Source organism: Hoplias malabaricus, chromosome X2, assembly GCF_029633855.1.
Source record: "Hoplias malabaricus isolate fHopMal1 chromosome X2, fHopMal1.hap1, whole genome shotgun sequence".
NCBI classification, from domain to species: domain Eukaryota; kingdom Metazoa; phylum Chordata; class Actinopteri; order Characiformes; family Erythrinidae; genus Hoplias; species Hoplias malabaricus.
The window spans coordinates 11,415,493-11,439,698 of record NC_089819.1 but is presented as its reverse complement, the minus strand read 5'-3'; the positions used below and the strand labels follow the sequence as shown (position 1 = coordinate 11,439,698).

The window sequence follows — 24,206 nt, the reverse complement described above, 5'->3', positions numbered from 1 at the left end:
AACCTGTCAGCTCCAGTTTCCCTAATCAGCGCTCAGCCGAATGTGTCAGTGCTAATATCCCTCACACTTGGGGAAACCATTGCAATTCTTAAACTGAGGCAGACTGTAACAAACCCTCCTCTCCAGTCACTTCTTGTTCTGAGTTACAAATGTAGCTGAATGTCCAACCGTTCCATATAGAGAGCACTATATAGATGCAAATGAAGAGTGAAACGTGTGCAAAAGTGTTTAGGCACTCATCAGTGAATACAGCAAGTTTAAGGTGTATGCATTTCTGCCATCCATTGTGTTCAACTGTGCTTCAACAGTGCTGCATGAAATGAAATGCCCACTGACAACAGTTAACCACAGGGTTATAAAGTCCCCCAGCATTGGGCTGTGGCAACGGGGAACTGAGTGATGGAACACAGTACATTTGCAATTAATGTCTTTGTACAGGGGTTAGACAATGAAACTGAAACACCTGTCATTTTAGTGTGGGAGGTTTCATGGCTAAATTGGACCAGCCTGGTGGCCAATCTTCATTAATTGCACATTGCACCAGTAAGACCATGTGCATCCAATGGTTCAAACATTGTATCCTGAATGCGGTGCCGTGTATCAGGGTGACAGTGCACCAATACACACAGCAAGACTGGTGAAAGATTGGTTTGATGAACATGAAAGTGAATCTCCCATGGCCTGCAGATCTAAAAAAGGAGGCCCTACACCATACTAATAAATTATTGTAGTCTAAAACCATGTGTTTCAGTTTCATTGCCCGACCCCTGTATGTGGTCTAGTACAAATCATCCAATATCCCTTGTGGCTGAATGCAATCAAATCGCAAAAACAATGTTTCATAATGTAGTGTAAAGCCTTCCCAGACAAGTAAAGGCTGTAACAACAGCAAATGGGACAACCTTCCCTCTAATAACTTTAATTTCTTAGGGAATGTTGGAAAAGCAAGACTCAAATTTCTGACCATATAATGTGGCTGGGCGTTTTGCTGTTCCAATTTTATGGGCAAAAATCTTGCCATGGGGTGGCGTAGTGACGCAACATGTACTTTCACTGTCACTGAGATTTGGGTTCAATCACCACCTCAGGTTTTGGTCTGTGAAGTGTTTGTGTTTCTTGTGCGCAACTGTCCACAGTTGTGAGTGACTGTGTGAGTGTGTGATGTCCTGTGATGGACTGGTCCAGTGTGTGTTCCTGCATTGCACCCAGGGAGGCTCCAAACCCACTGCAACACTGAAGAGGATAAAGCAGTTACAGGAAGTGAGTGAATGATTATCTTTTCACTGGAGTATTTATAATAAGCCCATCTTATATGCACAGGAAGAGGAATTTCATTTTATTTTATTTTCCGCTCCTGGTGTAAATTTGCTCATGACCTCCCTGTGAACCAGTTGTATTCTGCTATATCCCAGCAGTATGAAAAATGATACCAGCCATATGCAGCAAAATAGCCTGCATAATTTAAATTTACCTGTAAACATTTTAGCTGCAGTCACAAAAACAAATAACTAAATGTTGTTAATCTGGACAAATGGGCATAAAATCACTGAACTTCTACTAATATATTATTGCAGCTAAAATTTCTCTAGGGTCACTGGAAATATTTATCCCTAGTGATTACCCTGAATACATTTAGAAACAATAATGTGATGGCACAAGCTGAGTAAATGCTAAAGCATATTTTTTAAAAGGTTACGTAATCTGTTTGTTGCTATGGACAGAGATATTGGAACAGTACTTTTGTTTTTAAAGTGTAGAGATTCATTCACCATGCCGCCCAAGTGTAGAGATGATTTTAAAAATTCAGATTATAGGCTAATTTTAAGGCAATAAGGATTTACAAAAGGTGGGATCCCAATGTATTTTTTTAACCAAAGAGTATGGTAATCCAACAAAATATTCATATGCAATTGTTGAATTAAATTTTTTTAAAAAGGATTTTTTTTTATCTTTTTTTTATTTACATCTATTTTTATTTATTCTGATAAGTTCTACTAAAGGTGAAACGATAAATCATATTTACAATTTAATTCATTCCATAATGCTCTGGTAATTCAAAAAGAAAGAAAGAAAGAAATTACAGAAAATGTATTCTGTAATAAAAAAAAAATCCTGATAAATGTAAGTACCTTCCAATTTTTAATATAGTGAAATGTGAAATATCTAATCAGTATAGAGATACTTTTGCTAGTTAAGGGTATATATCTATATTTTTTAACATTTTATATTCTGCTTCTGGATATTATAATAAAGCTATCTGAGCATAAAAACACCATCTAATGTACTGTATGTTCTTCAGAACAGGTTATGTTAAATCAATCCTAAAACATGAGGCAATGTGTATATTTAATATATACACATTTAGGTGACTTAATACTCTTTAGACGTCTGTTCCAACTGACCCCATCAAGCTAAAAATGTATATAAATGTAGAAGAATATAACACAAACTCTAAACTCCATTAGTTTTTCTAGCTATTAAAAAATAAAATAAACTTTGAAAACTCAATGAAGTTTCCTTTACACTTAATTTGTTTTTATTGTATAGATAGTGCTCAATGTGAACTGTACTCACTGTACAGTGTTCAGATTTACCTTTGTTGGTGTTCTAATGGTGTGAGTTCTTAGCTACCCATTGAGATAATGGCCTCGGTCTAAGGCTGAACATGAGATGGCTAATGTTGAAGACAAGTGGAAACATCAGCTGTGAGAACACCCTGGACCTCTCTGTCAGATATGACCTTAAAACTGAGACAAATTAGTAGTTTTCTGCACACATTATGTCTCTCCCCAGCACTGCCATGGCCTTGGAAACAGACGCAGCTCAAATGCCGGAGGGAACTAAAGAGAGATGACACATTTGCATGTCATCCCACAGCAGTTTAGACCCCCAGAATTCAATTCGCTTTTGAATCTTTTTCAATTTTGATGTAGTATGTGAATATACCATCCATATATGAAATGCAAAATGTCCTGTTTTGAAGTAACTGCCTTAACTGTCATATACACCAACATATTTAATATACATAGCCTACAGCAATTTGGTCCCATTCACACTAAAGTTATGAAGAGTTTTCAGCCCAGATTGCTTTCTGAATGAGGCCCAATACATGAGACCTACACAGAAAAAAAAACTGCACATTTCAGTCTTAAAGAGATAGTTATAAGGCAATAATATTTGGAAAGGTTTATGTAAAAAGAATGGTGACAATTTTTTTAGTATATGAAACTGCAAAACTGCCATATATGGACATTATATAAAGAGTTACAAGAAACATGCTGGATACATAAACCAGATTAGCCAGAAAGCCTTGGCCTTTGCTGTCAGTTACGACCTCGAAGGTAAAAGGAGTTAAGAGTTCAGCGCGCTCATTACGGCTCTCCCTAGCGCCGCCATGGCCACGGAAACAGACACGGCCCAAATGAAGCATCAGTTATGCAAATAGGAGCAATTTCGCATGAGTGGCAGATCGTCTCCTCGAAATGAGGATGGGCAAGGGAGGGAAATGAGAAATGAAGGGGAGGCAGGGATGAGGAGAGCCAGTCAAGCTTGAAATGATTTAATTTAAGTGATGAAGGTTTGACTTTGATAAGTTTGCATTTTAATAATGGCTCCCGATCGCTGCAGGGGTCCAGTCGAGAGGAAAATTGTACTCCAGTAAGCACAGAAGAGAGCCAGGATCCAACAAGCTGACTCACAATAACCTGAAACTTTAGCCTCGGCTTGTTGGACTTCTGTTACACAAGACACTCATTTGTGAACACCTGCTCATCCATTTCCTCTGAAGAGCTAAAATAGGGAACAGGTCGTCTTGCACGAATTCTAACTCTTCTGGGAAGGGATACATTTTAGAACTAGATATTGAAACATTTCTACGAAGATTTAATAGCACTAATGAGTCTAAATACAAGTGTTGAGTGATTAATTTTGGATCACAAATGACACTTTAATCCACCCCAATCAAGAGAATTCCGTTCCATCAATCAAGAGGATGCAGTTCCATTGCTCCACAACGGGGGGTGTGTTACTCTTCTTTTCTCTCGAGCCAATGCTGTTTATAAACAAATTTTAAAGTTTTAAAAGTTTAAATCTATGACCATGGCAACTGTATGCTCATGTGCAGCTGAACCTGATCATCTCATTTCATTATTTTCTATGAATATTACACAAACTCAGTAAAACTTGTCCACTATGAATGTGGTTTAGAATATTTACAAACCTCTGTATATATATAGTGAACCAACACCATTTCCAGAAAGGTTCAGACGTTTTCACACTACAATAAAACCATCTATGGTTTGTAAATTCTCTTGAAGGTTTATTTAAATGACCAAAGCACAAAGACCTACAACACACTCCAAAAATATTGCAACGGAGGCATGTTTACCATTGTGTTACATATTTCCTTTAATTACATTCTTTAAAAAATTGGGAATTAAAGATACTAATTGTTAATCTTTCGCAATTGGAATTCCTGTCCATTCAGGCTTGGTACAAAACTTCACCTGCTCCATGGACACAGCTGCTGGAGTCTCCTCTTCATGATGTGCCATAGGAGACAGATCTGGACTGCAGGCTGGTCAGTCAACCACACACACTCTATGTCTATCAAGCCATGTTTTTCAAGCACATACCAAATGAGGCCTGGCATTGTCTTATTGAAATAACTATGGACCTTCCAGGAAAGGATGTTGTCTTGATGGTAGCATACAGTAGGTTTCTGATGCTGTTATTTGTGCATTCCCCAAACAATGAAATATTTGCTTTTGGACCTATGACTGATGTCTGGATGGTCCTTTTCATAATTAGCACAGAGAGCATGTTCATTTTTCATGACAAAAAAAAAAAGATAATTAGAGATTCAGCACAGAATTGATATATGGCTTTCTCCTTTCATATCAGAGCTTCTGGTTGCATTTCTTGATGCAGTGGCAGACTGTGTTAAGTGACAATAGTTTTTTAAAATAATTCCAAGCTCCTGTGGCTATAGCATGACAGTTTCTTATGCAGTGCCATCTGAGTGCTGTAAGGTCATGTTCATTCAAATTTTGTGTTCCGTAATTTTGTTTATAAAAATCTTACTCTTATAGTGAGTGTAATACTTCAAAACAGTGTGAAATGAACTGTTTACACTTTGTTTGCCCCTATCATAACGTTTGTGGAGTGTGTTGCAAAAATCAAATAAGCTTTTTTTATATATATTTACAAAACACAAACAAGCTGGATAGTGAAAACTATTGAAATCTTTTCTTTCTACTTCTTCTTTTCATTCTTAAATGTTATTCTTTTTATTACTTAAATATATTTTTAAGAGAAATACAAAATCACAGATTCATTTTAGAAAATGTCCTAAATGAAAATTGTGTTTGTATAATCTCACAAAAGAGTGCAAATTGGCCTCATAGTGCGAAGGCCTGCCTGATAATCGAGTGATATTTAAATATGTAGGGGGGTTATAATTCTGCACCACATTTTTCAAAACCTTTAAATGTTATCATTTGCTCTCCAAAAATTTACATTTCATTATCCACAACAAAGTGGATTGTATCTTTGAACAATGAACAAAGCCACAGATCTAATCTTATGATTCAAATAGAGCTGATATTTAAATTGTCTTTGATAACTGATTCATTATACGCTCATTTAAGTCTTGGTCTGCCATTGTGGCGGGTGATGGGACACCCTGCTGTACCCCAAAGTTCATACGGTCACTATGTCCTTGGGGTAAAAAAAAAAAAAAAACATTCTGCTCCAGTGTCTGGTTACTGAAACTCCTATCGTGGAAAACCTATTCCACTCTGGTCCCCCCCCCCCCCACCCCAAATTTAACATATTATGTTAACAGACATTCCATGTATGGAATCTGCAAAGACAACTCGTTTTGTGATTTCACAAAAATACATTCCAGCCCGCAGCTGTTTAGACCAACACATTCACGCTAAAGAGTGTATAGGGTGTTTCAGCAAAGATTTATAAATAGCACTATACAGGGCAGTCTTGCCAGTCATAAGGGCACAGCAGAAATAACAATGATGTAAAAAATATGTGGTGTTCATTAGTGAATTAAAAAAAATCGTCCAAAAAGTAATTAGACTTTTAAACTAAATGTGCATTTATAAATAGTTAATTTATCCCCATTAGAATTTCATTAAAAAGGTATGGTACACTGCTAATGCAAACTCTAATTGACTTGCTGGCTGATTCAATAGTTACTGCTAAGAGACAAACAAATAGTATAATCATAACACATTATATTTCAAACCTAAAGCTAACACATTGGAAAAATATCAATATATCAACCTAATGGCAAGGTACTTCTTGCTACAAACTGCCAACTGCTGTAGTGCTGCCCATCCAGGCAAATTTAGAAGTTGTATAGCAAGGGTCCCTAAATGTTTTGCTATTATACAGTGTTTTCAAAGATGAGGAGGAGCCTACTTGTCTCCCCTAAAGTTCTTGAGAAATATCACACACCCTAATAGTCGCATTTCATCATTGAGATAAACAGTTCCTTTTGCTGATTTCAGTGTTCCACCACATTTTTCAGTAGGCCAGCTACTTGCACAGAGCATTTGTTTACAGGGCAAGTCCTGCTTTCCAATAAAAACAGCCAACAGGTTTGCTGATCAAGATCAAAATTTATAAAAAAAATTACCATCACTGCAGAGATAAATACCCATTAACCCTTGGGTATTAGAAAGACGCTATATAAATCTAACTTATTATTATTATTACTATTATTAACAGTAATCAAACTGCAAACTAGTCAGACACGTTCTGTCAGACTTAAATAGTGATTATAATTTAGCTTTTGAAATTGTCCTGTGGCTTTTTTTGGGTTTATAGACCTTTCCCAATTCAAGGACAAAATATCCGGGTTGTATATGAGTTGTTAAAATATGAAAATGCTCAGCAGTGTTACAAAGATAGACACTCAGTGGACACACTTTCAAATCCCTAGGCTTTCTCCCTAAAACACAGGTGCATCACCTTTTGTGGAATCTCAGGAAATAAAGACAAACACCCAGTAAATATGGTATGGTAATGTGGAAGAGTAGTGTATCAGAATTTATTAACTAATTATGCAACAACATTTAATCATGGTGTGATGTCAATAAATAAATGTTAAGTACTGCAGGCCTTTATAAATAAACAGTGTGGCTCATTTTAGAGCTGATGTTGCCATGTTCACTGCATGCCTGGGCAGTTTTCGGTTTTCTTCTCTTAACAGGCTGTTAATGCTGTGTGGAAAATTGCTGGTGCCATTCTGTGAAGACTACTGCCTTTAAGCCTCACCATCGAGAATCTTCTTATTTATTTATTTATTTATTTATTTTTTACCTCATTAGGCCTCAATAGCGAGTTCGGCCCACTCAATCCTAGAGGAAGGCACTGGGTGCAGAAATCATAAATGACCCTCTCACACTCATGCACAAGGCACAGGGAAATTGCTTATGTCCTTGAGTAAACAATCACTTAAAGAGTAAGAATGCTTGAAAATATCCAGCTTTCACACCTCACTCTCTCTGCAGCAGACACTAGAAGAGCTGACATGAGGGCAAAGTCATAAACAAAAACTGCAGGCAGCTCCAGGAATTTAAATGCCACACAATGACCCTGTGGTCTTTGAGTTATGAAATAACTGTAAAACGTTGTTGGAAAATAACCTGATGGTTTTTCAAAGTGATAGTTCAACAACAAAAAAATCTAATTTACAGCATTTTCCACTCACCCTTCAAAGAGTCAGCCAAGACACGTCTGAAGATTCTTTTAGTGTTGCACTTGAGCTATGAAGTTAATATAGCAAACAAATTAGAGGGTTATGCAAAACATATTAGCATTGTGTAAACTGCGTGCCTCAATCATCTCTTGCTTCAAATCATGTCAATTCATCGACATTTCTTTCGGTATTAAGGGTATTAGTAATTAGTTTGGTCCCAAAGTACTGCAGTAATAGGTCTTGCCCCTGCTAGCAAAGCTTTAGATGGAATGTTGGAAAACATTATATCTGTATAGTCAATGCGTGGAATCTGGATATGGTGACCTTAAACTTATGTGAAGCTGCTTCAGACTGACTTGTGCTTTTAATCACAGATTATACATAACATGTGACCACAATGGCTGTGAATCTCAAGGTAGCTGAAATGTTTTAATATAAGTGGTGAAATATGCTTTATTTTCAAGTAGCCTAATAGTTCATAATGTGACAAGTGTCATAAAGTTTGTGCCATAGTTTGTTGCACAGTTTAAAAATATGGGAGCCATATCTACCATGCAAGACTTCATATTCAACCAGAAACGGTCATGTCACAATTCTAAACTTCCAATCTGCTTCAGAACTGAAGAAATTCACAGGTGTTTCCATCCAACAGACTTCAACCACCCTGAGTGAGTTTGGGATTATTTGACTATAATCTGAAATGCTTGATAATGGTCAAGTAAACCATTTCAGTAAACACAAGTACTGGGCTGGATAGTATTTTACTATAATATTACAACATTGAAATTATAGCCTCTACTGCAGTACTCAGGCCCATCACTGCAAAAAAAAAAATGCATAAAAATAAGGCCTAATGTTGAGCCCAACTTTACTCATCAGTTTGCCACCTTTATAGCAGCTGATGCTATAACCACCATTAAAGTAATTGAAGCATAGAAGCAAAAGATGTAACAGCCACTGTTCACGATGGTCTGAGAATAGTGCCTCAATCACAGCTGAAACAGATGTAACTGGAGCTTCAGGCTCTATAATTAGTAGTTTAGCATATATTCAATCCCCTCAGTCTTTAGGCAGATTTGCAATGAGAAAAAAATGATTTAAAAACTCTAAACTCTATGTTTAAATATTAAGAAGGTGTTATTAAATTAATTATCAGGTCACTGTGGGAGTCAAATAGAGTCATGTTCTAATTCATTTCAATGTGCATGAAATCTCTATGAACCCCCTGCACATATGGATCCAATGAATTATTCATCCAGTGAAGTGATTTCTACATAACCTGAGGTATGCCCTATCCACATCGCCTAATCGCTGGTTTCTGATTCATTGGATTTAAGAGTTCTTTGTAAACTATGTGGCCCCTTCAAACCTACATTCATAGTGGGCTGAGAGACAAAGGCTGGGAAAACGCGTGAGACAGATATAGTAGAGAAGGACAGAAAGTGAGAGAGAATGGGGGGCGGGGATAAGGCAATAGAAATGTAACAAAAACGAGGCAATGTTTCTCTCTGCTGCCGATCAGGTGCAATTCAAAACAAAGCTTCATCTGTCCTGACATCTAATCAGAACAGTGAGCTAGTGCAGGCATTCTCTCAAATAATGGCACAGATGATTGCCAGGGAACGTTCCAGAAGGGGACACCGAACATCGCCATCATTGGCGAGATGTCGTAAATTAACTGGAGTTGATGTGGCAGCGCAGGCTCTTGTAAACACATTTATCTGCGCACACAATTCATTCTGTTAACATGAGCAGTGTTAAATGCCAAGAGCTTGGTTTAAATGCCAGATTCCATTATTTGATTTATGCATCAGCGTTGACACTTCAGAACTCCTTCATACTACTCACTCCCTCCCCCTTCAGACTCTCATTTTTTTTTCTTTGCCTCTTTTCTCTTCAAGTTAAATATAGCTGTCAAGGACGTGAAAATCGTTCGCAAAGAGCCCATCAAAAAAAAAAAAAAAAAAAAAAAGCCCTTAGTTACGTCAAGCAGCCAATTATTCAAACTGATCCTCAAAAAGGGAATTTTAAAAGGTCGCCTTTTAGCCAATGAAAGACCTCTCACCGTCCTCCTTTACTTTCCTTTACTTTACCAAGTTTCCATGAGTGGTGTTAAATACTGGCAGCTCAATACTTTCTTCCCAATACTGCATCCTCACTTTTCATCGCAATGCCAGCAAGGCTTTGGACTCACTTCCAGCAAAATAATATGCCGCCGTGCTTTGAAAAACCTTCGCTGAGTTCTGGAAGCCTGTGTTGTAATGTCGCAGTGCTTAGATTACAGTGGAATTAGCAAAGAACCCTGGAGGCCCAGCAACCGTATCAGCGTTTCTGCAGATGCTTCACTGGGAGCCAAAGCTACAGGCCTGACACAGCCCCACCCAGGCAGGAAGACTACAGCTAATAGCTAACACACACACATGCAGAGGCCAGTCAGGGAAGCAAAATATGACATAATAAGAATCGGGTATACCTATTCTCTTAAAGGGGCCATACATTATCATTCATACATCTTTTGCCCTTTGTGGGTGTGCACGTGAATTTCTGACATCTACCCAGCGTGAAAAATCAGTTAACCCTGACCCTCATCCTAATTATTACACAACCCTAAACTTAAAGGAACACTATGAAAGACATATTTTTTTAGTCTTGGGACTTCCTCTAGAGTAATCCATTTTTACAGCACTGTACTGAAATGACAAAAATGAGACAGTGCAGCGTCTGCAGTACTGAGCTTGAAGTAGCTTCAACAGTGGCTCTATTCTATGTAAAACAGATCAGTAGAGCATCACAATGACTTTTTGAATTGTAATTTTAATTGTAAAAATATCATGTAGTGTTCCTCATTTGAACCCTAAGCTCCAAAATGTTACAAAAGTTTTCCCTCCTGGGTTCTCTCATGACAGTTTACAGCATTGTTTCTGTGATTTGTCTTCAGGTACAAAACAGAGAGACAGCAGACTTAAAAATAAAACAAAAACAAAACACAACAAAAAAACGGGTGGACAAGTGTTAGCTAAATCTTCATAAAATAAGTATAAAACATAACAAATCATAAGGTAGAAATGTTAAAAAAAAGTCAAATATGGCTGCCAGTCAATCTCAGTTTTGGAAAAGTTCGAAATGATTTTGAAAGAGGGATTGTTATGGACAATGTTTCGATAGAAATGGTGTCTAATTGATGGGACCATGGGACCATTATGTCCCAATATTTAAGAGCAACTGTTCCTTAGCTGCCTGAACTCAGAATTCAGCTACCTCAGTTAGTAAATCCATTGTGTACATCAATACTCAGCTTGTAGAATTTTCAGTAAAAACATTATATCTGTATAGTCAATGTGTGGAATCTGGATATGGTGACCTTAAACTTATGTGAAGCTGCTTCAGACTGACTTGTGCTTTTAATCACAGATTATACATAACATGTGACCACAATGGCTGTGAATCTCAAGGTAGCTGAAATGTTTTATTATAAGTGGCGAGATGTCCTTTATTTTCAAGCAGCCTAATAGTTCATAATGTGACAAGTGTCATAAAGTTTGTGCCATAGTTTGTTGCACAGTTTAAAAATATGGGAGCCATAACAACGATGCAAGACTTCATATTCAACTGAGACGGTCATGTCACAATGCTAAACTTCCAATCTGCTTCAGAACTGAAGAAATTCACAGGTGTTTCCATCCAACAGACTTCAACCACCCTGAGTGAGTTTGGGATATTTAAGAGCAACTGTTCCTTAGCTGCCTGAACTCAGAATTCAGCTACCTCAGTTAGTAAATCCATTGTGTACATCAATACTCAGCTTGTAGAATTTTCAGTAAAAACATGACGTGACATTGTTACCCCCCTGAAACCACCATACACAATGCCATGCATTGGTTAGAGGGGCGTAAAACCTTCAAGCGTTGGGATGTGGAGCAATGCAACGGCATTCTCTGGAGTGATGCAGCTCCGATTCAATACATCTGGGATGAGCTGGAGTGTTGTTTATAACTCAGAACCAATCAGCTAACCTGACCTTACTAATGCTCCTGCACTAGTCAGAAAAATTCACTGCGGCAGTACAAAGAAAATAAATAAATAAATAAATAAATAATCCTCATAATTTTCAATGGAAGTAAATGTGCATACATATTTCAAAACATATTGGAGCATTTGTATTGGTCTTCATGACGTTTTCACACAATGTGAAGGACAGCTGTTTGACACAAATTCGTCAAAAATTGAGATATATGTTTTTCCTTGGACATCAATGCTATGTAAATTCAACTTATTCAACTCAAGACCATACTGAAATTTACTGTATTTTGTACATGCTTATAACTTATGCTGGAAACTTTAGCTTTTCAAAGGGATTTCTCATTTTTTTTTTTTTTTAACTGTATATCATCTCTGCATTTTTTATGACAAAATACACTGATTATTTTTCACATGTTCAACAATATCTCAAAGGTCAACAGCGACTTATGAGAGATTATGCAAATATCATATAATAAACAGGCTTAGATAAAGCGTGTGGGTTTGTAATTTGTGTTGTTGTCCAATTAACATCATGCTGAAGTTGCTGATCTAATACATAAAGACTGAGGAGCATGTCCTGGTCATCTAATCCTCCTCAGTGTTTCTTTAATTTAACATCTGCTGGGCTAACAGGTCCCCACAGCCCCCCTTAGCCTTTCCCCTGTGGGCCATCTGCTCCCTTACAACTTGCACCGGCACACACACACACACACACACACACACACACACACACACACACACACTCATCCCCAACTTTACCCTGTATCTAAAAACCCTCTGCATTTTTAATGAAGTTTGTTACTGAGTCGCCGACAGCTTGCAGGCATGCAGATTGTGTGTGTGTGTGTGTGTGTGTGTGTGTGTGTGTGTGTGTGTGTGTGTGTGAAATAGAGTGTGCCCAACCCTTTGCCCCAGTCAGAGTGCACTGGGGGGTGGGGGCTCCTAATTACACCCCCAGGCCTCCAGCAAAGCTCAGCCACAGAGATATGAGAAAGAGGAATAGAATAGAACAAAAGTAAAGCAGTAAAGCACTGGGATGAATAGGCCCAGGGCTACAGAGAGGAGCACAATGAACAAGTAGAGCACACTAAGCCCACCCCCTCATACACACACTTGTTTTCATACTTTACTAGGACTACTACAGATTTTATTACAGGTATTATTTGGATGGTGGATTATTCTCATCACTTAAATCAGATTAGAGTGTGGGTCTAGTATAAATAGATAATCAGAGCAGTTCTGTTAAGAGGTTTGAAACCCCTCAGTGTCACTGACAGATTGAAAATAGACCACGGACCAAAAATATCCAAGCAACAGTGTCCTTTGTGCAGCTTCCTGTGATCCCCCCCAGTAAAGGACTTGAGGATGTCTTAAAAAAAACGTTTCTGATTTTACGTCTACAAGGTAAACCAACAAGATGAGTGTGTCAAATACAGTGACAAATACAGTGGCAAAGTTTTTAAAAACTCCAGCATCCCTGCTGTGCCTGATCAACTCATATTAACAACACATTACTGTAGTTTGGAAAACGATCTACCACCCACGTAATACCTGATCTATAGTGGTCCTAAGAGGTCCTGGACTTTGAATAACAGGTTGTGGGGGTGTTTGTGAGGTTTTAATGTTATGATCGATCAATGTTCATCATTCATTCATTATCTGTAACCGCTAATCCAGTTCAGGGTCACGGTGGGTCCAGAGCCTACCTGGAATCATTGGGTGCAAGGCAGGAATACACCCTGGAGGGGGCGCCAGTCCTTCACAGGGCAACACAGACACACACACACATTCACTCACACACTCACACCTACGGACACTTTTGAGTCACCAGTCCACCTACCAACGTGTGTTTTTGGACTGTGGGAGGAAACCGGAGCACCCGGAGGAAACCCACGCGGACACGGGGAGAACACACCAACTCCTCACAGACAGTCACCCAGAGCGGGAATCAAACCAACAACCTCCAGGTCCCTGGAGCTGTGTGACTGCGACACTACCTGCTGCACCACCGTGCCGCCCATCGATCAATGTGTCAAATCACATTTTTTGTTATAAAAAGCACTTAACAAATCAGGATCATTTTATTTGGTTTGTACAATGTTCTGTTTTATGATTCTAAGTAATTTATATTTGATCAAATTAATAAACCTTTTATATTAGCAGTGCTAATGTGTTTTTTTTATGACAGACCAATAAAGCACTAGAGCGAAGTAGAGAGTGAGTGTGTGTGTGTGTGTGAGAGAGAGAGAGAGAGAGAGAGAGAGAGAGAGAGAGAGAGAGATAGTTCAGTGTGTTCCTATTCAACTGTCCATCATCTAGTGTTTATTCTCAGTGAATAACGATGTGACCAGAGCTGGCCTGAGGCTGTTAGGTAATGGCTAACATAAATGAACTGAAGAGTGAAGCTGGGAAGCAAAGAAGAAAGAGGCAAAAATGAATAACCCCAACAAACCACTTTAAAAGCACTTTAGTTTATGTTGCACCAACACAACAAGCTTTCTCCTGTGGGGAGCACAGCAGGACACAGAAAGCCAACCAGATGATGGTTTGATAGGATTAGTTGCATTTATTTGTTTGTAAATGCGCAAATCCGGCTGTGAGCAACAGCAAAGTCACTCAGAGTTTGGAGGGTGAATATATGCAGAGAGATTTCCTTGACCCTGAATAGATATGAAGAAAAAAAGCTCACAGAAGAAAGGTCAGACAACAAAAGAAAGATAGAGAAGGAGAAAGAAAGAACAGAGTGAAGAAGTAAATAATGTGAGAGATGAAAGAAGAATTTGTATTAGTTTTCCAGACTCCCTTCCTAAAACCAGACAGGCTCTTTTGTTATTATGGATTCATTCATTCAGTCAGTCAGTCATGTTCTGTAACAGCTTTATCTTGTTCACAGTGTGTCCAGAGACTGCTCTGAGTCGTTGGATGCCAGGCAGGAACACATCCAGCACAGGGCACAAGTTCATCACAGGGCCACATACACTCACACCTATGGACCCTGTTGAATACCCAATTCACCAACCAGCGTGTGTTTTGTGCTTTTTTTTAACTGTGGGAGGAAATTGGAGTTCCTGGAGTAGACCCACGCAGACACAGGGAGAACACAACCCACAGACAGTGACCTAATATGAGCGCGGAATCCACAACCCCATCAGGACACCAGAAACCTAGAGCCATGCCACCCCCTCATAATTTGTATATTGTCACTGTACAAAGAAACACGTCTCCAAAATATGACTTTACAGAAGAAGGGGCGAAAACCTTCTTCACTTTTAATGGACGTCAATGTAAAAAGTGTTTATTCCAAATTCCAAAGTCATTTTAGATCATTTCATTGGTCCATTTATCAATTTTCATTATGAAACTAGACATTTTCACTATGAGATATGCACACAATTTAAAGCAGAGTTGCTATGTTCAAATGATGTAGTAAAGTAAAAATAAACAAAAATGGAGGTATATTTTTCTTTGGATAGCAATGATATGGTTTGCCTATACTCTGCCTGATCCAAAATCAGTAGTGGCTAAAACATGCTTTAAAACTTAATAAGAATGGGCTGAACAAAACATCTGGAGTCTAAATAAGCACAAATATTTAAACAAGTAGTCAAATCAAACCCTTCAAGATGGGTGCTTTTACAGCTTAATCTCAATATGTGGACTTCATGGACTGACTCCACCAGCACTGCTGTGTCTGATCCACGTGTACCAACACAGCACATACTTACACCATGTCAGTGTTACTGCAGCACTGAGGACGAACCACCACCCAAATCATGCTCTGTGGCGGCCCTGGCCATTGAAAACCATTGAAAACGTATTCAGTGGAACAGAGATACAGTCTGTTATTGTGGAACTTCAAAGTGCACCGGTATGGTAAGTGGAACTGATAAAAGTGGGGGTGAAAAAAATAAAATAAAATTAGTTTAATGTGATGGGTAATGGGTGTATGTGAATGTGAAGTGGTGGAACTGATGAAAAGTGTTCCTGCTTTTGTGTATTTTTTTAGAAGGTGTGTATAGTGAGAGCTACATGTTTTGAAAGGCTGTTTTTCAAAATGGATGGATTGCCATGCCCTTGGAAATACACCTTTTATCTTGCTGAAAGGGGCCCTCCAGAAATCAGGAGATACTGCAAACAAGTGTAGAGGATGTGTGTGTGAGTGAGAGAGAGAGAGAGGGAGAGGGAGAGGGAGAGAGAGAGAGAGAGAGAGAGAGAGAGAGAGAGAGAGAGAGAGAGAGAGAGAGATAGAGATAAAAGATCAGACTGTTAGGGATGAGGACCAGCAGGAGAGAAACTGAGCAGCAGGGGATCACACACACTTCACACATAGACACATACAAACACACACTGCGCCTGCTGGCACTCTGGAATCATAACACAACCGTTTATTCTGAAATCAAGGGTATTAATGGGGGATTTGTTCCCCCTTAGCTTTTACCTTTCTGGATAGGCTTTATAGTGATGTTGGGACTCTGATGTGAGGATTTGATTGCATTCAGTCACAAGAGATTTGGTGAGATATTAGATGTTTAGTGCTGGATCACAAACACCTCTCCAGCACATACTAGAGGTATTGGATGGGGGCTCACAGTAGAGAAGGGAGATCCTTTGAACAACATCCCAGACCTGGAGACTTTACAGCACCAGTTCCATCTACCACACCATCTCACACTCATCTCTGCTCTCCTTCACAAAACATATGCACATACTTCTCAGTCTGTCCTTCAGACACACACACAGGCACACACAGTGTGTGTAAAACTGAATGCTAGAGTCTCGCTCTCTCCCAACCTTTCTCTTTCTGCACACAAGTAGACTCTCTCTCTCTCTCTCTCTCTCTCTCTCTCTCTCTCTCTCTCTCTCTCATACACACACATTTATACTATAAATAAATTATAAATATTGCCTCTGTGTGTCTTTCACACTCAAACATATTCTCCCTCATTTCCTTCATCTCTCGCCCTCCCTTTTCCATCTGTCTTTGCCCCTCAGACTCACTAACATACATTGTCTTTCTCACTTTTCTCTCCTTCAGTTTCTTAGTCACACATATTCTCGCTCTCTCTTTGTGTGCTTCAGTCTCTCTCTACCACACTCACATCCTTATCTATGTCTCACACACACATTTCTCAATTATTTAGTCTCTCTCTCTGTCTGTCCTTCAGTTACTCTCTCACACATCCTCGCACTGGATATCCGTCTGTCCCTTAGTCTGTGTGTGAGACTTTTTCTCACTCAGACCCTCCAACTCTCTCACTCTCTCTCTCATTTTCTCACCTATGTCTCTCACACTCATTCTCTCATTTCTCCATTATTTACTCGCTCTCTGTCCTTCAGTTACTTTATCACCCCCTGGATAGACATCTGTCTGTGTGTGTGTCTGTCTCTGATTCAGTCACTTTCTCACTCTGTCCCTCCAACTCTCTCTCTCTCTCTCTCTCTGTCTCTCTCTGTCTCTCTCTCTCTCTCTCTCTTTACACTCTCACTCACACATACTCTTAGTCTGTCTCTGTGTCCGTCTGTCCCTGACTTCTGAGTGTCTCTGAGTCTCTCTCTCTCTCTCACTCTCTCTCTCGGCGCCAAAGAAGTCTCTCATTCTCCGAGACGGAGCTGTTGTAAAGCAGCAGCAGCAGGTTGCAGGATGTACGAAATGATAAAATGTGTTGAACTCACGCGCTGCTCTGCCCTCGACGTGCGATGATGCTTGCGATGATGACGCTCTCTGGCCTGGGCGTGGTTACAGCTCTGCACGCTCCTTTCCACAACTTCTCCAGGAGCTGCTTCTGGCCCTGCAGCACGGTGGCCATGGCAACCCCCGAATGGGGCAAACAGAAAACAACAAACAACAGAAAGAAAGAAAGAAATAAACTGAACGCCGGAGTAGTACTGTGGGGCTCTTGCACGCGGGAGCTGTCCAAGTCCTGAATCCAGCAGATCTCTCTCCTCGTGGTTGTCTTTGCTTTACTCTGCTCTTGGTTGGTTGGTTTGTTTGTTTGGTAAAGACTGTAGTGTAAAGCTAAGCACGTGCCATGTCCTCAGCTGGTGTGTGTGTGTGTGTGTGTGTGAGAGAGAGAGAGAGAGAGAGACAGAAAAGCAGGGAAATAAGGAGCGCGTGGTGTGTGTGTTGTCTCGAGTGCGAGAGAAAGAGTGTGGGAGTCCAGCTGATGGAGGCTTGTTTTGTTAGAAGGGACCCAGTGACGTAGAGCAGGAGGCGGTGTCAGACACACACACACAGACACACACACACACACACACAGACACACACACACACACACCTCAAATATCATCATAATCATCATCATCAGTATCAGTATCAGAGACCAACCTGCATTTATATGAGTTCCAGTTAAAACTGCCATTGTGTGCAAACTATTCCATTTTTCATTTCATTTCATTTCAAACATTTCATTTTCATGAAATTTTCATATTTCATAAAAAAAGGATCAAACTGCAAAAAATTAACAAACAGTATATAAATGCAATTACAATTCATATATTTTTGAGCAGTTGACAAATTATGTACCTCTCTCTCTCTCTCTCTCTCTCTCTCTCTCTCTCTGCGTGTGTGTGTGTGTGTGTGTATTTCTCTCTTTTTCTGCCTCACCACCCCGTCTGCCTCTCTAGACCCCACCCCCTTCCGACAAAGCTCCATATCCTGTTCCCCTTAATCAACATAACAATAGCAGGCTGATGGTGGGCAGCAGATGGAGCATTCACCACACTGACCCCCCGAGTAGAGCCCCTGCTCTGAGTTTAAACACACACACACACACACACACATACACACACTGCACCTGCACAACACGCAGACCTCCGGTCAACAGCACTGATCATTCTCTCACACTATTGACCTTCTTAGATCCCTTTGGTCTTGCAGGTCCAGACATGGTCTCATAATGAAAACGTCTGAGAAAAAAAAAAAAACTTTATAAAAAACTACACAGTATACAAATACACACTTTGCTGCAGTAACAGCCTCTATTCCTGGGACATATGCCTCAAAATGTTATGTCAGCCACAGTACCGTAAGTGAAGGTACTGATGTTTAATTATTAGTTCTGGATGATACCATTCCATCTCATCCCAAAAGTTCTGGATGGGGATCCATCACTCCAGAAGATCCACAGTTCCTCTGCTTACAGCCCAGTGCTGGAGGGTTTGTACTGCTCTAGCACACTGTTGGGATGGAGCATGGGGATTTTCTAATACAGCTGCTCCCTTTCTAAGTTGTGCACATGCAGCTGGTCATCAGCTGGTCATGCAAAGTCACCGAAACTAAAGAAAAGTCCTCACACTTTTGGTCCCTATATGAGTTAATCCAATCTTGTCAATACAACATTTAAAAGGAAAGTATTTATATATTTTAAATGTGGTTTATGGGCAAATGCTTTGTTCCAGGAGTCCTTACTGAGACTGATTATACAGAGTGGTGCTGATAGGAACCAGGCCTATAGTACACTGCATGATACATTTTGGACAAAAAAAAAATGTCTATAATGAACACTTTCACTTCAAAGCACTTCCAATTTGGGTACTTCCAAAAACTTTCCAATGCCTCCTGTCCTCCAGCTCCCTTCTTACTGCACCTGTCCCACCCACGGAGGCAGAATAATTGAGTGAGAATGAGCTATAGTTGGAAAATGTGACAGCTGAACCCTTTCAAATATGATGTTGACTATTGAGGGACTGAGCCTATTACAAAGCTTGTTTTCAGCACAACCCTAATAGTCCTGAGCCAATCACAGCTGCTGTACAGAGTTAGATTTGCACCAAACCCCTTACACTACCTGAGGCAGGTATTTAACAACCCCAGGACCCTAGAGCTGTGTGGCAGTAATACTACCTGTTGCTCCACCATGCCACCCCACTTTGTTTACATCTAAAGGAAGTTAAAGGAGCATATACAGTATCAGAAATGCTTGCTTTATATTTTACTCACTTTGATACAAATGCATAATTTATACTTCTGCTAATAAACTACTTTTTACTACTCATTTCATACATACATAGGCTACTCCCTTGTATCAACAGATTAGCTTGTCTCCTGTACACCTGAATAACAATTTAGTATAGGACTAAAAAGTGGTGCTACATTATTGTGGTCGGGAAGAAATCACCTGTATCTCCAAATATTCATCCATCCATCCATTATCTGTAAATGCTTATCCTGTTCTGGGTCACAGTGGGTCCAGAGCCTACCTGGAATCATTGGGCGCAAAGCAGGAATACACCTTGGAGGGGGCACCAGTCCTTCACAGGGCAACACACACACTCACAGCTATGGACACTCGAATCCACCTACCAACATGTGTTTTTGGACCGTGGGAGGAAACCGGAGCAAACCCACATGGACACAGGGAGAACACACCAAACTCCTCACAGACAGTCACCTGGAGAAGGAATCAAACCTACAACCTTTAGGTCCCTGGAGACACTACCTGCTGCACCACCATGCCGTAAGTAAATTTTACAAGTGAAATAATTTAGAATAGAAGAGATTGGAACCCCTACAAGTCAGTTCTATGGGCCCTTCCAAAAATAAAAAGGGAGATAGACAGCAATGATATTTCATTATAATCACTAAGGCAAGAGGATTAAGAACAAGGCTGCATGAAGTAGGTGGGCAAATTTGGCTCTTTAATCAGATTCTCCCCATCATTATTCATCACATATTCCACCATGATAGCTAGTACGCCCCCAGTCACACACAGCACCACAACCCTCAGAGAGAGAAGGCAAGCTCATGCTTCTTTTGAGATATATGAAGCAAGCCACTACACCTTTTTTTTGCACTGCTGCACACACTACACTAATGCACAGTTCAACACAACTTGGAGGACAATGCTAAGACCTACCCAGATCTATAATGTCTGCCAACAGAGTTCAGCATTGGCTAGCACTCTGCATGTGTTACGAACAGTGAGGAGGGGGCCATCCTACCCACACTAAAATCGAGTTCAATTGTGCGCTCATGGACTCCCCACCTCGAATGGTTGGGGCATCACTGGGGATCAAACCACCAATCTCCTCATGATAGGGCCGACACTTAGGCCGCTGCTCCACTTGGGAGCCCTGGAGAAGGGATTATAAAAGAAAAAAACAAAAATAAACATCATTCCTGTCATGTTATCTGTTCCGCACAGCACACAGAATGCTTGTGATCTCTGTCTCTCTCTCTCACACACACACACACACACACACAGAGAAAGAGAGAGAGAAACACACACGCAGAGAGAGAGAGAGAGAGAGAGAGAGAGAGAGAGAGAGAGAGAGAGAGAGAGATCTAATAGGTATGCAGAGACACTCAGCTACGCTTACTGCCTTGATTAGTTATGCATATTTTAACCACTAACATGAAACTCAATGTGTAACGCCACCATCCACTTAACACTAAGTGGAAGCCTCATCAGCATGCTTTGAATAAAGATTATGAGCAAGCACACTCAAATTAAACCAAATGCCAATGCACACCATGTTCAACTAATCAACCAATATGTTTGGGTTATGCTTCAGAACACTGTACTCTCTACCTGATCCTGTTTGCATTCTGTCTGGGACCAAAGCATGAGCCCTGACTGCATGCCAGAGCCAAAGAGATTCAAAACAAGAAGATAAACAGCAAGCAAATGTGTCTACAAAGCTCAAGCCACATGAAAACCCACGTCCCTGTCAGTGCCAGCCAAAGCAGGTCACCTCCCTGGTTCAGCACAGTCATTGTCAGGTTACTAAGTCATTTCTAAAGCTGTAAAGGCTCTAGCACTTTTATCTATCACAGTGTTTGTCAGAATTCTTAAGCTGGTTCTTAAACTTAAGTTCTTTAAAGTCTGTGTATTTCTGCTGTAAAACCTATAGAAATGGTACAACAACGTTTTTTTGAAATTGTTAAGCCATAGAGTGTTATATGAGGATACTGATGTGTGCTTTACTCCATCATTTCATGGAACCTACATGACTCTACTCGACTTGACTCGACTCTTTTGCTGTTCCACTGGCCAAAACTGGTACCTGATCCCTGGAACCGGGTAAGTTTTCAGTCCCAGCTCACTTCAGGTTCAAACCGTGTCGTGTAGGTACTAAAGGGTGACGTGTAAACCCTGCTGAGCACTGATCGGCCAGAGCCATGTCAATCACCAAGAGGAGACTGGATTTTACAACATCACCGGCTTCATTTCGCGGAGTGGAAAAGCGACAAGCTTTAAGCGTGTAGAGCTGTTCCCATGCAGTGGAAAATCACCACATTATTCCATGATATAGGGCTTCATACTCTTCTTATCTACATTTATGATTGGGCATGGTAACTTTTGGCTCATGTGTAGCTGTTCCAGAGCAATCTTTTTTTATTACATGCGTTAATACTGTGATTATATAAGAAGTGTGTGCACAATGGGTGCACCTATTAAGAGATTATACGGGTTGTCTAAAATGTAGTGTATGTGCAGTATATGTCTAAGTACATGTGGGTGACTTGTGGGTGGGTGATTTGCTGTTGATATATTTTTACCCTGAACACTGTAAGGTGCTAAAATAATAATAATAATAAAAAACTAAACAAACAAATAAATTAATATTCACACATTCTGAAAATGGCAGTAAATCTGTGAGTGTGAATATACTTCAGAGTGGGGATTTGCATTTCTCACATAGGTGTGTGGGCCGCCAGGTTATATGGAACTTTGTATTTGAAACACGCTCTCAGGGGAGCTGGAGAGACTGTGAGATAAGTATAATGCTGTACTCTGAGAGGATTTGAGTGAGAAAAAAAAACACAAAAAAAGAAAAAAAAAACACTCATTAGGATGAGCAGCAGCAGACCGGGCCAGGCTGAGGCTGTCCTGCTCCGATAACATACAACACTTTATTTCTGATGTTTTTACCAACATCGTTTTAAACAGTTTGACACATGGTCGTTTTTACACAAAATTATGCTGCAGAATTCTGTCCTACCTGGCATCCTGTTACATGAGTATCCAGCACCTGGAGCAAACCTTAGTAAACCCACACAAAACAGGCTTTCTAACTGAGAGGAATCTTGCAGTGATAGTTACTTCCAAACCTGCGATGCAATTGCTGAAAGGCATTTAGCGCAAAATATCTGTATCAGTGGCAACATATTTCTAAGTATCCCTCTGACTTATTAACTTATAACAAAAGGACATCTTGTTCTAACAGCCAGTGATAGAATATTTGTTCCAGCCAAAAGTGATGGATGCCCTGTTTTACCTCAAATTCTCCGGTTAAGCTATCCAGTTCAAGATGAAAATCTAATCCATGAATGAAAAAGTAAGCTGTATGACCCTTCCTCAGATTTGTATAAAGAGATTAATGAATGTGACAGTGAAATGAAAATGCCAACGTCAGAATTCTGGACGTTTCAGTATGTATTACCACGCTTTTCTGCTGTGAGCCACTTCTTTTGAAATGTCAGCTAGATCTATCACCTTACAGTAGCGACCCAATCTAATTGTAAGAATTGTCCTTAAATCTTTGGACATATAGTGTATATTAGAAGTGAGAGCTAGAGAGAAGTTTCTGCTACATCATCACTTTAAAATGCATGGAGCCAAATCAATCATTTCCAGTCATACTGAGGGGCCAAATCTGCCATCCAGTTCCATGCACAATGTATTAGAACATGGCAAGCATTCTCCATTCTTCTCAAAGGGATTTATCCAGCAGCATTCTCAGTGCCTGGTTTATTTATTTGGCATTATGTGGTACATGGCCCAATGGAGATGTGAAACTGGATTTGGAAAAGTGGAGGTGTGTTCCATTCCATATTGAGTCTATTGCCTTCTTTTATTTTGTTATTGTGAAAAAGTGTGAAAAGGAACATAAACAATCTTAATACTGATTCTTCATTGTATCGCTCAGTGACTACTGTGAAATCTGTACAGACGTTCTGTAGTTATTAAACTCAGGAATTTAGAAGCCCAGCGGGGTATAAAGGTTATAATATCTTTTTGCATTAAATCTGCATTTGAACATAAATTTTCAACAGAATATGAAAGTTTCTACATTTGCAAAAGTAATATATAAAAGGAATCTTTCCATGACCTGCCAACAAATTTTTTGGCCTTTAGATTTAGAGAACATCAGCGGAAACCAAATTCTAACCAGAACAGAGTTTTGTGTTTATAGTCTGGATTTAATATTAAATGGATGAGGTGGCTGTATATTTAATGCTAACAGCTAATCACTTCCTTGTGCAGAGCATTTAGTTTAGGGGCAGTTTAAATGCTACACAGGTCCAAGGTCCTGAGGTCCTGAGGTCCTGGGTCCAGGGTTAAGTACCTGCCTGAGTTTACTGTCTGTGAGGAGTTGTGTTCTCCCTGTGTCTTTCTTCTGGGTGATCTGGTTTCCTCCAACAATCCAACAACACATGGGAATAGGTGGATTAGCTTTGTGAAACTGCCCACTGGTGTGAGTGTGTGTTGAACTGGGTGAGTGTGTGATGGCCCGCAAAGAA

General features: G+C 39.9%; 1 protein-coding gene across 1 annotated transcript in view; it reads right to left on the bottom strand.

The window, feature by feature from the left end:
• The window catches only part of LOC136676195 (serine/arginine repetitive matrix protein 4-like), an 89,642-nt gene extending 72,095 nt beyond the window's left edge, over positions 1-17,547 (bottom strand). Inside the window, exon 1 of the mRNA XM_066653038.1 lies at positions 17,414-17,547. Coding sequence (XP_066509135.1) covers positions 17,414-17,547 — 134 coding nt within the window. The remainder of the gene's footprint in view (positions 1-17,413) is intronic.
• Positions 17,548-24,206: the final 6,659 nt, after the last annotated feature.